Source organism: Malaclemys terrapin, chromosome 2 (assembly GCF_027887155.1).
Source record: "Malaclemys terrapin pileata isolate rMalTer1 chromosome 2, rMalTer1.hap1, whole genome shotgun sequence".
NCBI lineage: Eukaryota > Metazoa > Chordata > Testudines > Emydidae > Malaclemys > Malaclemys terrapin.
Window position 1 is genome coordinate 257,323,086 of NC_071506.1, and position 14,511 is coordinate 257,337,596.

At 39.6% G+C, this 14,511-nt stretch overlaps 1 protein-coding gene across 8 annotated transcripts in view; it reads right to left on the minus strand.

Moving 5' to 3' along the window:
• Positions 1 to 14,511, minus strand: part of ARHGAP12 (Rho GTPase activating protein 12) — a 150,606-nt gene that overhangs the window by 29,692 nt on the left and 106,403 nt on the right. For all 8 annotated transcript variants that reach the window (XM_054020894.1, XM_054020893.1, XM_054020892.1 and 5 more), the window contains 2 exons: positions 7,563 to 7,637; positions 1,930 to 1,991 (listed from right to left, as the gene is read on the minus strand). In XM_054020894.1, the coding sequence (XP_053876869.1) occupies positions 1,930 to 1,991; positions 7,563 to 7,637 (137 nt within the window). The remainder of the gene's footprint in view (positions 1 to 1,929; positions 1,992 to 7,562; positions 7,638 to 14,511) is intronic.

Below are 14,511 nucleotides of genomic sequence, written 5' to 3' on the forward strand. Positions count from 1 at the left end.
TAGAGATAAAAAAGCCAAAATAGGGTTAGTCACTTTGAAAGTCAGCATAGCGCAGTGGATAAGATTGGGTTTTTTTTCCAGAGATCTAAGTTTTGTATTGGCAATGATATTGTATAAACCAGGGGTCGGCAACCTTGCAGAAGTGGTGTGCCGAGTCTTCATTTATTCACTCTAATTTAAGGTTTTGCGTGCTGGTAATACATTTTAACATTTTTAGAAGGTCTCTTTCTATAAGTCTATACTATATAACTAAACTATTGTTGTATGTAAAGTAAATAAGGTTAAAATGTTTAAGAAGCTTCATTTAAAATAAATTAAAATGCAGAGCCCTCTGGACTGGTGGCCAGGACCGGGCAGTGTGTGTGCCACTGAAAATCAGCTCGCGTGCCGTCTTCAGCACGCGTGCCATAGGTTGCCTACCCCTGGTATAAGCTCTCTAATTTAACTGAACAAATTAGGGTGGGTGAATGTTTGGCAGCTCTTCATTAACTGTTCTAGGTTGGGGTTGAGGGTTGTGGTCAATAAGAGTAGTGAAATTTAAACAGCATTTAGAAAAGGTGAGATTTGAAGTCCTAGTCTTCTCTTTCCCACCTCAGGAAGCTTTCCTCTAGGCTTCAGAGGATATTTGGTGAAGGAGTCACTGTGATAGTGTTTGCACAATGATGATTTGTTGTTAAATTAGCCTTGGTGCACATTTTCCATTATGGCTAAAAAATTATAAAATGCTCTCTAGATTTACACTACTAACGTGAAACCGATACTTGAGGAATCAGTACGAGGCACCACAATATAAACAAAGGAGAAGATCCCAGAGTGCTCTAGATTTCTTGCAAAAAAAAGATACAAAGGAAAATGAGACAATCCTGTTGGGAAAAAATTGCCAAAAGTGGTAATAATATAACTTCTTATTCTTTTTGTATGAATTAATTTTTCAAACCATGAAAAATTCAAATAGTGTTCCAAGTTCATGTTTTGTTTTTTTGCCATTTCAATGAGATTTTTACAAAATAATTGGTTAAAGCTCCTATTAAAACTGAACTCTAGTGCAACCTCAATTATAGTGCAGTTATAGCACAGCATCAAAATACACCTCACACCAGTCTCTCTGAAAGTGTTTTTTTTTTTTTTTTTTTTTTTTTAAGTGCAAACGAAAGATGAAAGTGGTAGTCAAACTTGTATCCACAAAAGAAATAAGAATACAGACCAGAACATCTCCTCTCCTATGGGGTATAGTGCTAGACAAGATAGCTAGAGGCAACAACTGAAGCTTCTTTCTCCTCCAGGGAATACAACTACTATTTGAATGCAGGAGAAGAATTAGTACAGTGTTGATTAAAATTTAAAATTTGCTTTGTTATGAAAGTCACACTTCAGTTCTATAAAGGAAGACTTATTTGAAGGGAAAACAAAAAGAAGAAAGTTCTAGTTAAATTGCTAATGCCATACACGATTAATACCTTTCATCATCATATTCCTTACCAGTCAGTTTAATTGGTATTTGGAAATGAACAATTTGGATAATTACCACAAAAACTGAGTAGGTGAACCTGTGGATTGATTAATAATTGCTATAGCCTCACAATATCGCACCCAAATGGAGTATGAATGAGCACTTTCAACTAAAGCAGGATCTTATCCAGAGACCTGACATGCCATAGTCTGTCATGTCAGAAGTCTAGGATCTTTAGTCCACTGACAGAATCACATGTTTAGCTTTGAGGTAGGGAAAATGTTGTTCCAAAGAGAAACTGGGGCAAAAATCACTCAGAAGTGTTACAAATTCTATCCAGAATAAAGAGTTTACAAAAACTGATTAAAAGTTCTACTATGAAAATCCTAATATCTGCTGTTGCATATTTACTTTGATAAATAGCAATACACAGAGCTAGAATATGATGATCAAGGAGATATAATTAAGTGTAGACTTACCGGACTTTTTTCCCATTTTCTGTAATTTTTGTTACGTTTAATAATCCATACTTCTCTTGACCCTGTAGGGCAACAGACATTAGACAAAGAATAAGACATTACATTTATGAACACGGGCCTCTATATTCCTGTTCATCAGTAACACCACTGAATAAGCATTTGGCAATAAATATTTTCACTGATATGACACTTGCAGAAATTGTATTATGTTTAAATATATGCATAGTGATGAAAACAAGATGACAATGGAAGGTTCATCATTACCATTCAATAAGTGGGAAGCTGACCCTATTCAGGGCCCCATGTACTCTGTTGCAAACTAATTTCTTTGACAGTCTGGGGCAGCAGACTGGAAATTCTGTGGCAGCTTCATTTTAAATTAAGGTTTGTAAATGAAGGTCGTTCTACACATTGATGACATACTGTATGCCCTCTCTTAAAATGATTGGGTTAATTGAAGACAAACCAGCCTTAACTCTGAATTCTGTCAGTTAAGAAGAAGCTTTTAGAAGTAATTTTAGCATTGCATTTTTTAAAAATATACTTTGAAGACTCAGTAAAAAAAATTTCCCATTCGTGTGTTTAATTTAGCTTAAACATAGGAAGTGAAACACTGCTTTGATGTCTCGTATATTATTTCCCCACCCCATGTACATTCTTAAAGATTAAAACAAAAACTGCTGTGCTATGCTTTGTAAATTAAAGCCCAAGAAATTAATTGGTCAGCATCTGCGTAAATTTGTAGATCTCTTGATGGCTGATTGATCACCCCACACTGCAAAAAAAAGTGGTTTGCAGGTGCCATGGGGTTAAATATATTCCGATGTTATGCAACATTAAGAACATATATAGGCATATTTATCAAATTCTCGGATAAAAAGGAAACTTTATACTTGTACTGTTTCAGACTTGCAGAATGAAGTAATAAATATAAATTCTGCTACTTCCTCCTTTGTTGTATGCAGTTTAGTTGTAGCCATGTCAGTTCCAGGATATTAGAGACACAAAGTGGGTAATATATTTTATTGGACCCACTTCTGTTGGCGAAAGAGATGATGTTTCGAAACACACAGAACTCTTATTCAAGTCTGGGAAAGGTACTCCCAGTGTCACAGCAAAATGCAAGGTGCAGCATAAGAAGTTAGCACATATTGTAAGGGACATTCAAGGTAGAGTGGCGTGTTAACACCTCTGCAGTCATAGTACAAAAAAGAGGGGGTTAGTGGGTTACGGATCATTATAAGAAGCCATAAATCCAGTGTCTCTGTTCAATTCATGATTTTTAATGCCTAGCAGAGTAATGAATTTAAGCTCCCATGCTCATCTTTTGAAAGTATTGTGTAGGTTTCCTTTAAAGATGAAAACTGATAGGTCAGATATACAGTGATTGCTTTGTGAAAAAGTATTCGTCCACAGGTGACAGGGTGTTTTTGTCTTATTTTCCTGTGAGAGTTCATTTGAGAGCACAGTGATTGTCTGGTTTCACCCACACAGTTATTTGGGCATTTACTGCACTAGATGAGATAAAACCCAGATAATTCATATACCAGCAGTTCGCAAACAGGGTACGTGTACCTCTGGGACTACACAGAGGTCTTCCAGGGGGTACATCAACTCATCTAGATATTTGCTAAATTTTACAACAAGCGACATAAAAAGCACTAGCGAAGTCAGTACAAACTAAAATTTTATACAATAGCTTGTTTATATTGCTCTATATACCATACATTGAAATGTAAGTACAATATTTATAATCCAATTCATTTATTTTATTATATGGTAAAAATGAGAAAGTAAGCAATTTTTCAGTAATAGTTTTGTATTTTTATGTCTGATTTTGTAAGCAAATAGTTTTTAAGTGAGGTAAAACTTGGGGGTATGCAAGATTTATCAGACTCCTGCAAGGGGTACAGTAGTTTAGAAAGGTTGAGAACCGCTGCCATATACCACATGCTGTGATAGGACCCATAGATCTTGAAAAGTGTGTTGTCAGGTATGTCATTATTGTAGCAGTGGTGATACAGCTGCAGTTTTTGCATCTGTTGTTCTGGGGGGGCGGAGGCGTAGTTTGCTTCTGATGATGAGCTTGGAGAGGTTAGGGGATTGTTGAAGGCCAGAAGAGAGGGTTCAGGAAAGATTTCTTCCAGGATGGAGTCCCCATTGAGTATGGATGGTAGTTTGATGATACCCTGTATGGTTTCCAATGTGCGGTGTTAGTTGACAACTAGGGGTGTGTAGTGGAAGGGCATTTTATTTCTGTATCGAAGTAGGCTCTCTTGAGGTATCTGGGTGACCCGTTCTACGATTCAATCCACTTCCCTGGTGGAGTGTCCTTGCCTGGTGAAGGGTGTTTTGAGTAAGTTAACATGCATATCCTGGACTTTCTACTCAGAGCCTATTCTGTGGTTTCTGAGTGCCTGACCACAGATAACAGATTTCTTAGGGCATGGCTACACTTCCAGATGTAGAGCGCTGGGAGTTAAACCCGCCTTCGTAGAGCACAGTAGGGAAAGCGCTGCAGTCTGTCCACACTGACAGCTTCAAGAGCACTGGCGTAGCCACATTTGCAGCACTTGCAGCAGCATTGGGAGCAGTGCATTATGGGCAGCTATCCCATTATGCAAGTGACTGCAACATGCTTTTCAAATGGGGCGGGTGGGGTGGAGTGTGACAGGGAGTGTGTTGTGTGTATGTGTGGGGCGGGAGAGAGTGGGTTTTTGGGGTGCTGAGAGTGTGTCAGCATGCTGTCAGGTAAGTTCAAACCCCTCTCCCCCTCTCTCTCACTCTTGCTTTTTCTTGGAGCTGATAAGCAGCCGGCTTCTCCAAAACGGAGCTTTGAAAGGGCATTTCCGCATTCCTGCAGCCGATTTCACAACAATGACCAGAGTGGCCATTTGACTTAAGGGGATTATGGGACATTTCCAGAGGCTGATCGCAGCGCAGTACCGCAACACCCAATTCACACTGGCGCTGTGGCACTCCAGTGGGGGCGCAGCAAAGGTTATTCCACTCGCCGAGGTGGAATACCAGCAGCGCTGTAGCTGTGGAGTCAGAGCGCTCTATGTGCCTTGCCAGTGTGGACGGGGAGTGAGCTAGGGCACCCAGGGCTGCTTTATTGCGCTAACTCGCAAGCGTAGCCAAGGCCTTAGTGTGTTCATCAATGTATCTCAGGTGTATCATCGGTTTCATGGTGCATTTGTCCAGAAATTCTTCTTCAAGATGGTCCATGAAGAGGTTGGCATATTGGGGAACCATCGAGTACCCATGGCTATTCCCATGGTTTGGACAAGTGTTTGCTGTTGAATGTAAAATTGTGGGTGGAGATGAAATGGATGAGTTTGGCAATGTGTTTGGGGTGGATATCTGAGGGTTGTCCATTGTCTTGTAAATATTTGAGGCGGGCAGCTATGCAGCCGTGAGGGATGTTGGTGTATAGGGAAGTGACATCCATGGTGGCGAGAATGGTGCTCTGAGGGAGGTTGTTAATAGTATGGAGTTTGTGGAAGAAGTCAGTTGTGTCCTGGAGGAAGCTGGCCAAACCACTCATCATACGAAGGGCCAGCTTCCTCCAAGACACAATACAAAATTGAAAAACACTGATTTGGCTCAATGTTTTATTTTGATAATTTGTTAATGTTTCAGTTAGATTTTTACCAAATTTCATTAAAAAAAAAAAAAAAACATCTTACTATAATTAGCTCAAGTTTCAAAACAAGTAGTTTCACCTTGAGAAACTGAAATTTTTCATTTTAAAAAATGTCAGAATGGGACATTTTGAGAATATTGAAGCTTTTATCAACATTTTTCAAGTGATGAAATTTGCAGGGAAGGGTAGGTTTTGACAACAGTTTCAGTTTCAAATTGACCTTTTTGTAATGCAAAAATGGTTTGCTGAAATATTCTAGAGCGGCTTGGGAAGTAGCATTTTCTTTGTAGCATGCCCTTTGTGGTCTGAACAAACCACAACTAATATTTGCATTTTTGCACTCTCCATTCAAACCTTAACGCTTTAATATTAATAAGGAGGACAACTTATTTCCTCCCCACAACTGTCAAACCTGCCCCTCCACCTTTTCAGTGTTATTAAGCAGGCTGAAACATGCTGTTGCTAGGTATATATGGCAGTACTATTGGAAGTGCATCACAAAAACACCTTTGCACCCACCATAGCTGTGCCTGAACAAAAGACATCAATCTTCTCAATGGGGAGGAAGACTCCAGAAGATCGAGTAAACTAAACAATTTCCTACTAAGCAACAGAAAGTGGGAGCGCTAATGTAATTTCTCATGTGAAAAAGGGATGAGAAGGGAGTACGTTAAGGATCAAGCAATATGAAAAGATTTACTTGATTTTGTGTGGATGTTTGAAAGCAGTGGAAAAACAATGAGCTGAGAAACACAGAATTTGCTGGAGAGGCAGTATTTTTCTGTTGTCTAGACTGGTAGAGAATTTACATAAAATAAATTTTTAATCATTCAAATACTGTGCCATATATAAAAACAATCATCAAAATAAGCAGTAGTGTTGTCTTAGTGCACAGGCAAACAAGCAATTCAGTTTGCTTGTAGGGGGAAAACTTAGTATATTGAGAGAAACTACCTATTTTGTTCTATTTAGCAACCTGAATGTTCATAAAATAGGAAATACAACACATCGTGAATAACTGTGGAATGATTAATACATGCCTTGGGTGCACTGAGAGAGATGAGACTGAAAGCATGTAGCCTTAAACCTCACGAGATAAATATTAATGACCATTAAACTTGCTTCAACATGTCTTAATGCTATCACATTATGGCTTTTCAATTTTGAAAAGGAAAACCCAATTGCTTTTCCCATTCCACAATTATTTCATACAGTTTCAAAAAACAAAAATGTATTTAAATTTAACCTAAACCCCAAATTGTTTAATACTCAGAACATGAAGTTGATGGACCGTAAAAGTTGCACAGGACACAACATAAAACCAGTTGAGTTCAAGCTTTCCTTCCAAAAGCTAAGCTATTGCTAGAGAAGAATGCACACTACTGACTTTCATTAAATTTCCATAATTTCAGTTTCTCTTTTGCAAGACACCAATGGTAGCAGGAAGATCAGAAACAACAGTTGTAATTAACTATTACTGTTTACTAACAATAGGAAGTGCTTCACGCCTTTGACCTATCAAATTGCCAGCTGAACAAAAATAGTGGAGATTTCTCTTTGAGATGCTAAATAACTTGCCATAAATTATTTATTCCACAAGCAAGTCCTAACTAAATACTTTGAAAAAAAAATGTAAGCCATTAAAGAAAATCTTCCTATCCCTACAGGGACGTTGTGAAGATATTATTGTTGGTATAACATGTAAACATGTTACAATCTCAAACGATAGGCATACGAGATACTGAATCCTATTCTAAGGGAAAATCATGCAATATTTTCTTTTCCAACATTACTGGATAGAGTCTAAATCCTAATGTGGGTACTTTTAAAATGTAATTTCAGAAGCAGATGCAAGCCAACTGAGAGAGAAAATCCTGATACACCTTTACTTTGTTTAAAATCACAAGCAGATTTGCTGTCTTAAACTATCTAGTGCACTTGTTGCCTGGCATCTACATGTCTATTATGAGACAACTTGCATACTGACTGTGGCTTGGTGCTTTGGCGAGGAAGGAGAGGACTCATTTTCCGGACAGTTGGGCTTTGAAGCAGCTGGATAGTCCTACAAGAAAAATAGAAGATGCAACTAGTTATTCTCTTTCCTACAATAATATTCTTGGTATTATTAATCCTGGAAAGAAAAAACGTAAGTCATTTTACAATCTCAGTCCTGGACTATGGATCGTTTTTTGAAGCATAAATAGTATACTGAAGTACTGATATTATAAAATTGTTAACTCAGAGCTCCTGCAAGATTTACAGAATCCAAACAAACTGAGTTAATGTGGACATGTTCGCTGAAAAGGAATAGTAACACCATCTTCACTATGCCATATTAGTTTACAAAGATGCTTCTTAATATCATACAAAAATTCTGCTTACATTATTTTAAAAATTCACCTGTGTTGTCAAAAGGTAAATCATGTTCTGGATACTAATGTGTTCTGGGTACGGTGGGAATACCTGGCATTAGGCAAGAAATGTTCAGAGGAAATACGCCAGTGCTTGGTTGGTAACTGTACAAATACAAAATTACTTTAACATGTGAATAATTATTACATAGATTTTGCTAAATATTCTGAAGTAATTTTAGTTAAATTTCTTGTAATCAGTGACTTGAAGTTTCTGAAAAAAGTGCAAGAGAATCAGGTTTACTGAATTAGGTATTAATTATGCCTCAAAAAGGGAAGTGCTAAATCTCTAAAGACCAGGAAAGTTATTCAACTGAAAAAAAAACACACACACAAAAAAAACGTGTTTCCTCTGAAGCTGTTTATGATCATTCTGCACTTGAAAAGTTGTGTGCAATTCTCCCCTACAGATCTTCAGTGGCGATATTTCATATAAGAGACATTGTTTGATTTTACCTGTTATTGACTGAGATTCTTTTTCTTATTCACTTTCCCAGGTACTTCTCCAAAGGTTTGACCAAAACCAGATTAGTGAACTGTCTCAGTGCACATTTAATATTAAAGCATTAGTTTTTCCAGGGGCATGCATAACACTCATGATATAAATGTTTGAAATCTCCCCGCAAGTCTAACTATAGTAGTAGCATGCTAGCTTTTTTACAATAATGGTCACGAAGGGCATTAGAGTTGTAGAAAAAAATCTGAATAATAAAATTCAAGTTTCCTGATTTTACTTCACTTCTAAGGAAAGACACAAAAATCTCCTCTGACTGTCACACAGAAGTGTAAATGTGGACAAATATGTACAAACACCATAGTGCGTATCGCCCATTGCTGCTAGGCACTGAGCAGGTACTGATTGACATTGCTGAGTTATAAATTGTGAAGTTAATTTTTGTAGCCCACTTGGTGACCTATACTGCTGCTGCTGCCGCCGCCCACTTCAAGTGCTCCTTTGACTTCAGAGAGAAAGAAGTAATTTTGTTTTTTTCCCCAGAAATTTCCTAGAAGTTGGATGTGTTTCAATAAACAATGATCTGCATTACTATCTGCACCTACCAAGCTAAGTGCATTTTAGATTGAGGATATAAAGGGAAAAGTTATTTTCCCTGTTAGTGCTATGAAATTTTAGGTGGCCTTTTTTTTAAATTTGAACAGGAAAACTCCAATGCATCTGATTGTGGGCCACCCCCACCACCTCCCATTCCATCAAAGCCAACGCAATGCCACAATGGTCATCCATCCACCCTCCAGTGGGTACCTCAATGATCTGAACAAGGGTTGTGATATTTTCAAATTCCACTTTCCATTCAATGTTAGCTTTTTGCTCCTCTCTATATTTTCTTTCCTCAGAACATTTGTACATTAGTATAGAGACTGCCGTTTTTGTAGAGCATTTGCAAGTGCATACTGCCTCACCAGAGCATGTAGTAGGCTCTTACAGCCAGCCATAAGAGCTCACTAGGTGAAAAGGAATTAAATTATTGGCTCAGACTGAATATACATTATATATGCAATGCCTTGAAATGCCTAATGCAGTGGCTGTATCACCTTTCAGGGATGGTCTAGATAATACTTAGTCCTACCATGAGTTCAGGGGACTTGACTAGATGACCTCTAGGTCTCAAGGTCCCTTCCAGTCCTATGATTCTATGATCAATCATTTCCTAGCTTGTTTTGAAAGGATAAGTATGGGGAAAAAGGAGGTGGTGTTGCATTGTACATCAAGAACATATACACTTGCTCTGAGGTCTAAGAGAAAGTGAGCAACAGACCTACTGAGAGTTTCTGGGTGAGGATAAAAGGCAAAAGAATAGTAGTAATGTTATGGTGGGGGTCTATTATAGGCCACCAAAACAAGAAGAGGAAGTGGATGAGTCATTCTACAAACTGGTAACAAGATTAGCTAACACATGAGCAAGTATTAATGTGGATTTTAACTTCCCTGATATCTGTTGGAAGACTTTTACAGCACAGCTTAATATGTCCTGCAAATTTTTAGCATGAGTAGGGAACAACCTTCTGATTCAGAAAGTTGAGGAAACAAGAAGGGGGTCATCCATTTTGGATTTGGTTTTGACCAACAGGGATGAAGTAGTTGCAAACGGGAAGGTGGTTGGGAACTTGGGAGGACATGATCATCATTTGACAGAATTCAAGATCCTATGGAAAGGAGGGCATGAAAACAGCAAAACAAGGACACTAGACTTCAAGAAGGTGGATTTCAACCAACTCAGAAAAATAGTAGGCAAGGTTCCAGGGAAAGACAAATTAGGAAGAAAAGGAGTCAAAGGGGGCTAGCAGTTCCTAAAAGATGCGATACTAGAGGCTCAACATCAAGCTATTCTGATACACAGGGAAGATAAGAAGAGCCACAGGAGGCCATGTGGCCGCACAAGGATCTTTTTATCTATCTAAAAGCCAAAACAGATACATACAGGAAATGAAGGGAGGGGGGGCATGTCACCAAGGAAGTATATACAGGAATAACACAAGCATGTAGGGACAAAAATCAGGAAAGCCAAAGCAAAGAATAAGTTACAGTCGGCAAGGAATGTTAGAGACAACAGGAAGGGGTTCTTCAAACATGCCAGGCAAAAGGGAAAGATCAAGGATGGCGTGGGTCAACTGCTCAATGGAGAAGGTGAACTGGTAACAGACTATGTTAGGAAGGCAGAGGTGCTCAATGTCTCAGTCTTCTCACAAAAAATAACATGTGACCAGACAACTAGCGAAGTTACCATAGACAATAAAGGGGAAGGGATGCAAATCAGGATAAGTAAAGAACGCATTAGAGTTTTTTTGACCAATTTGAATAAATTCAAATCAGCGGGGCCTGATGCTATTCACCTGAGGGTACTTAAGGAATTAGCTGATGTAATCTCGGAGACACTGGCAATACTGTTTGCAAACTCATGGATGACAGAAGAGGTCCCAGAAGACTGAAGAAGGGCTAAAATAGTGCTTGACTTTAGAAAGGGGGAAAAGGAGGAGCTGGGGAACTATAGACCAGTCAGCCTGACTTCAATATCTGGGAAGTGACTAGAGCAATGTATAAAACATTCAATTTACAAATACCTGGAGGATGAAATGGTAGTAACTAGAAACCAGCATGACTTTACAAAGAACAAATCATACCAAACCAGCTTGATTTTCTCCTTTGACAGGGTAACTGATTTGGTGGATAGTGGGAATGCAGTGGACATAATATACCTGGACTTCAGCAAGGCTTTTGACACAGTGCCACATGACATGGTAAGTAAGCTGGAGAAATGCAGGCTTAGTGGAACTATCATTAGGAGGATGCATAATTGGCTAAACAATGCATAGAAAGAGTAACTATTAATGGAATGATGTCAGGTTGGAGGGAGGTCTCAAGTGGGGTTCCAGAGAGATCTGTTCTGGGTCCAGTGTTGTTTAACATATTTATTAATTAATGACTTGGGTGTAGGAATAGAGAACGTGCTGATCAAAGCTTGGGCCGGGGGCAGACGGGACGTTTTGCCAAAATTCTGGGGGATAGAGTTAAGATTCACAGGGATATTGATAAATTGGAAAACTAGGCTACAGACAACAAATTGAAATTCAACATAGACAATATAAAGTGCTTCACTGAGAAAAGAAAAACCAAATGCAAATACAGAATGGGAGATAACTGGCTTGGCAGCTGCCCTGCTGAAAAGGATCTGGGAGTTGTGATTGATCACAATCTCAACATAAGTCAAGAACGTGATGCTGTGTTGCAAAAAAAGCAAATGCAGTTTTAGATTGCATTAATAGAGGTATACCATGCAAGTCACGGGAGCTGATAGTACTGCTCTACACGGTGCTGGTTAGGCCTCAGCCGGAGCATTGTTGTCCAGTTTTGCTCACCAATGTACAGAAAGGATGTGGAGAAACTGGAAAGGATCCAGAAGTGAGCAAACATGATCAAAGGGATGGAATGCAAACCATATGAGCAAAGGCTGAAGGAACTGGATAGGTTTAGTTTGGAAAAGAGGAGATTGAAGTGTGACATGATAGTCTTCAAATACTTGAAAGGCTGCCATAAAAAAAGTATGGAGAAAAGTTGTTCTCCCTTGCCACATAGGGCAGGACAAGTTCAAACTACTGCATAGCAAATTTAGATTAAATCTCAGGAAAAACTTAACTCTAAGAACAGTAGGACAATGGAACACACTGTCTAGGGAGGTTGTGGAAGCGCCTTCGATGGAGGTTTTCAGAAAGAGGCTGGATAGCCATCTGTCTCGGATGGTTTAGACAGAACAAATCCTGCATCTTGGCAGGGGGTTAGACTAGATGACCCTTGCGGTCCCTTCTAACCCTATGATTCTATAAACATTTGTACTAGTCGCCTTTAAAACCAGTGCAAGATCTTTGTATTTGTGCAGCTGGATTTGAGTCAATCTACAACAATCTCTCTCCCATGTGAACAAGCTGCTGCGAGTGTCACTTTTTTTACTGGCTCATGCTGTTTCACCTAGTTCCACTCTACAAAATAGCTCCCAACTCTGTTTGGTGCTATGAGATAGGTGCATCAGGAACCAGAGAATACAATGGTACAACCACAGCCATAAGGCAGACTGAATGTGGATGTGCCAAAATGGCAAAACACCACCACTGGTGTGTGCATGGCAAAACCAATTTATAAAACATTTTATTTGCTCAGTGTCCTGCAACAACTTCCTCAGTTAGTATAGACACACCCAAGGACAACCCAGTGATAACAAGAAATCTTACTCTAGGAGAGGAGACTCTGGTGAAAAACAAGGTCTACAAAATTAAGCCTAGAACCAACAGAGCCCATTAAAAACATGTCAGTAGTCCTGATTTGGCTGGACCATCCCTGAGTTTTGAAATTAGACCGAAAACAGGTGAGGTGGGCTCTTCTATAGGCTAAGACAGGTGTCCCAAACGCGGTGCCCGCGGGCGCCATGGTGCCCGTCGGGGCATCTAAGTGCGCCCGCGTACTGGCTGGCGGACGAGCATCCGCCAAAATGCGGCCAAGAAGCAGTGTCATCCAGAGGCGTCACCGCCGAAATGCCTCCGATTTTCGGCGGCATTTCAGCAGCGACGCCTCTGGATGACGCTGCTTCTCGGTGGCATTGCCTATTGACGTTGCCGCTTGCCGGCAGCATTTCGGACGATGCTCATCCGCTGCCACAGTCCTCTGTGGGCCGTCATCTAGCACCCGCCAGATGAAAAAGGTTGGGGACCACTGGGCTAAGATAAAGCATCTAAAGGTAAGTCTGCACTGCAATAGAAAGCCCATGGCATGGAGTCTCAGAGCCTGGGTTAGTTGACTTGGGCTCAGGCTGAGGGGAAAAAATTGCAGCATAGACATTCAGGCTTGGGCTGGAGCCCAGGCTCTGGGGGACCCTCCAGGTCCCCGAGCCCAGGGTCTAGCCTAAGCCCAATGTCTACACTCAATATTTAGCCCCGCAGTCCAAGCCCAAGTCCACTAACCTGGACCAGCTGAGGCTGTGTTGCAAGTCTTTTATTGAAGTATAGACTTACCTTAAGTGTCTGAATGCTTTTAGAAGCCGTAAGTCACTGAAAATAAGATTCACCAGAATGCGCACTCCCCCAAACTTCCATGGCCCCCAGGACCCAGCTTAGGTGGAGAATGATCTCAATATTGGCAAGTATGTAATTGGTGACACACTGTCAAGAACATGGCAATATAATGGACTACTATAGCTCTTTGGACAGAGCCCTCACATCAGAGATAGAGAATTGCCACTTCCAGAGAAGCAAAGATTAAGAGATTCAGTCTAATAGAACTTAGTGAACAATCACCTCAGTAGCACTTTTCATCTATCAACCACAAAATGCTTCCCAGAGGAGGATAAGCACTTCTGTGCTCATTTTGTTTGTGTGTGTGACAGTGCCACAGAACCAGGCTTCCTAACACCAATGTGGTGCTCTACCTATTGGACCACACCTTTTCCCTCAAATACTAGTTCTATATATCGTTGAGTTGGTTTTTTTTCAGCAAGTTGAATAGTGATTTGTTTTTGCTTTGTTTTTCAATATTCAACTTGCTCCGTTGCGAGGTTAAAGTAATATTTTAATAAAAGACCAAATGAAATTAATAACTTGCAATATTACCAATAGATTTTTAAAATTCAGGTTTATTGTTCACTACTTCTGTTTCCTGTTTATTTTTGTATTCCGCAGCTTTGAAAATGAAAATAATTAGCAAAATTTTGTAATATCTGTTCTTTCAGTGTGTGAAAGCACTTGCAGGAATCAAAAGTGTCCTGGTTCTTCCAGTCATTGCCGAAACCGTAACTCTGAAAAGTGCTGAGTGTCCTAAACTGACTTCAGTGGGAACTGAGAGCACATAGAACATCTAGCCTTGAAGCACTGTCTATACTAGGAAAGTTTCTAACCAGTTTTTAAAACAATTCCATTAATTGTTTCAGTAAAAATGTTTCAAGCTGTCCAAAAACCTTGCCCACACTAGGGCACCGATTGGATTTATAATTAGTTTAGTTGAACCATTTTTTATCTTGGGGGAAA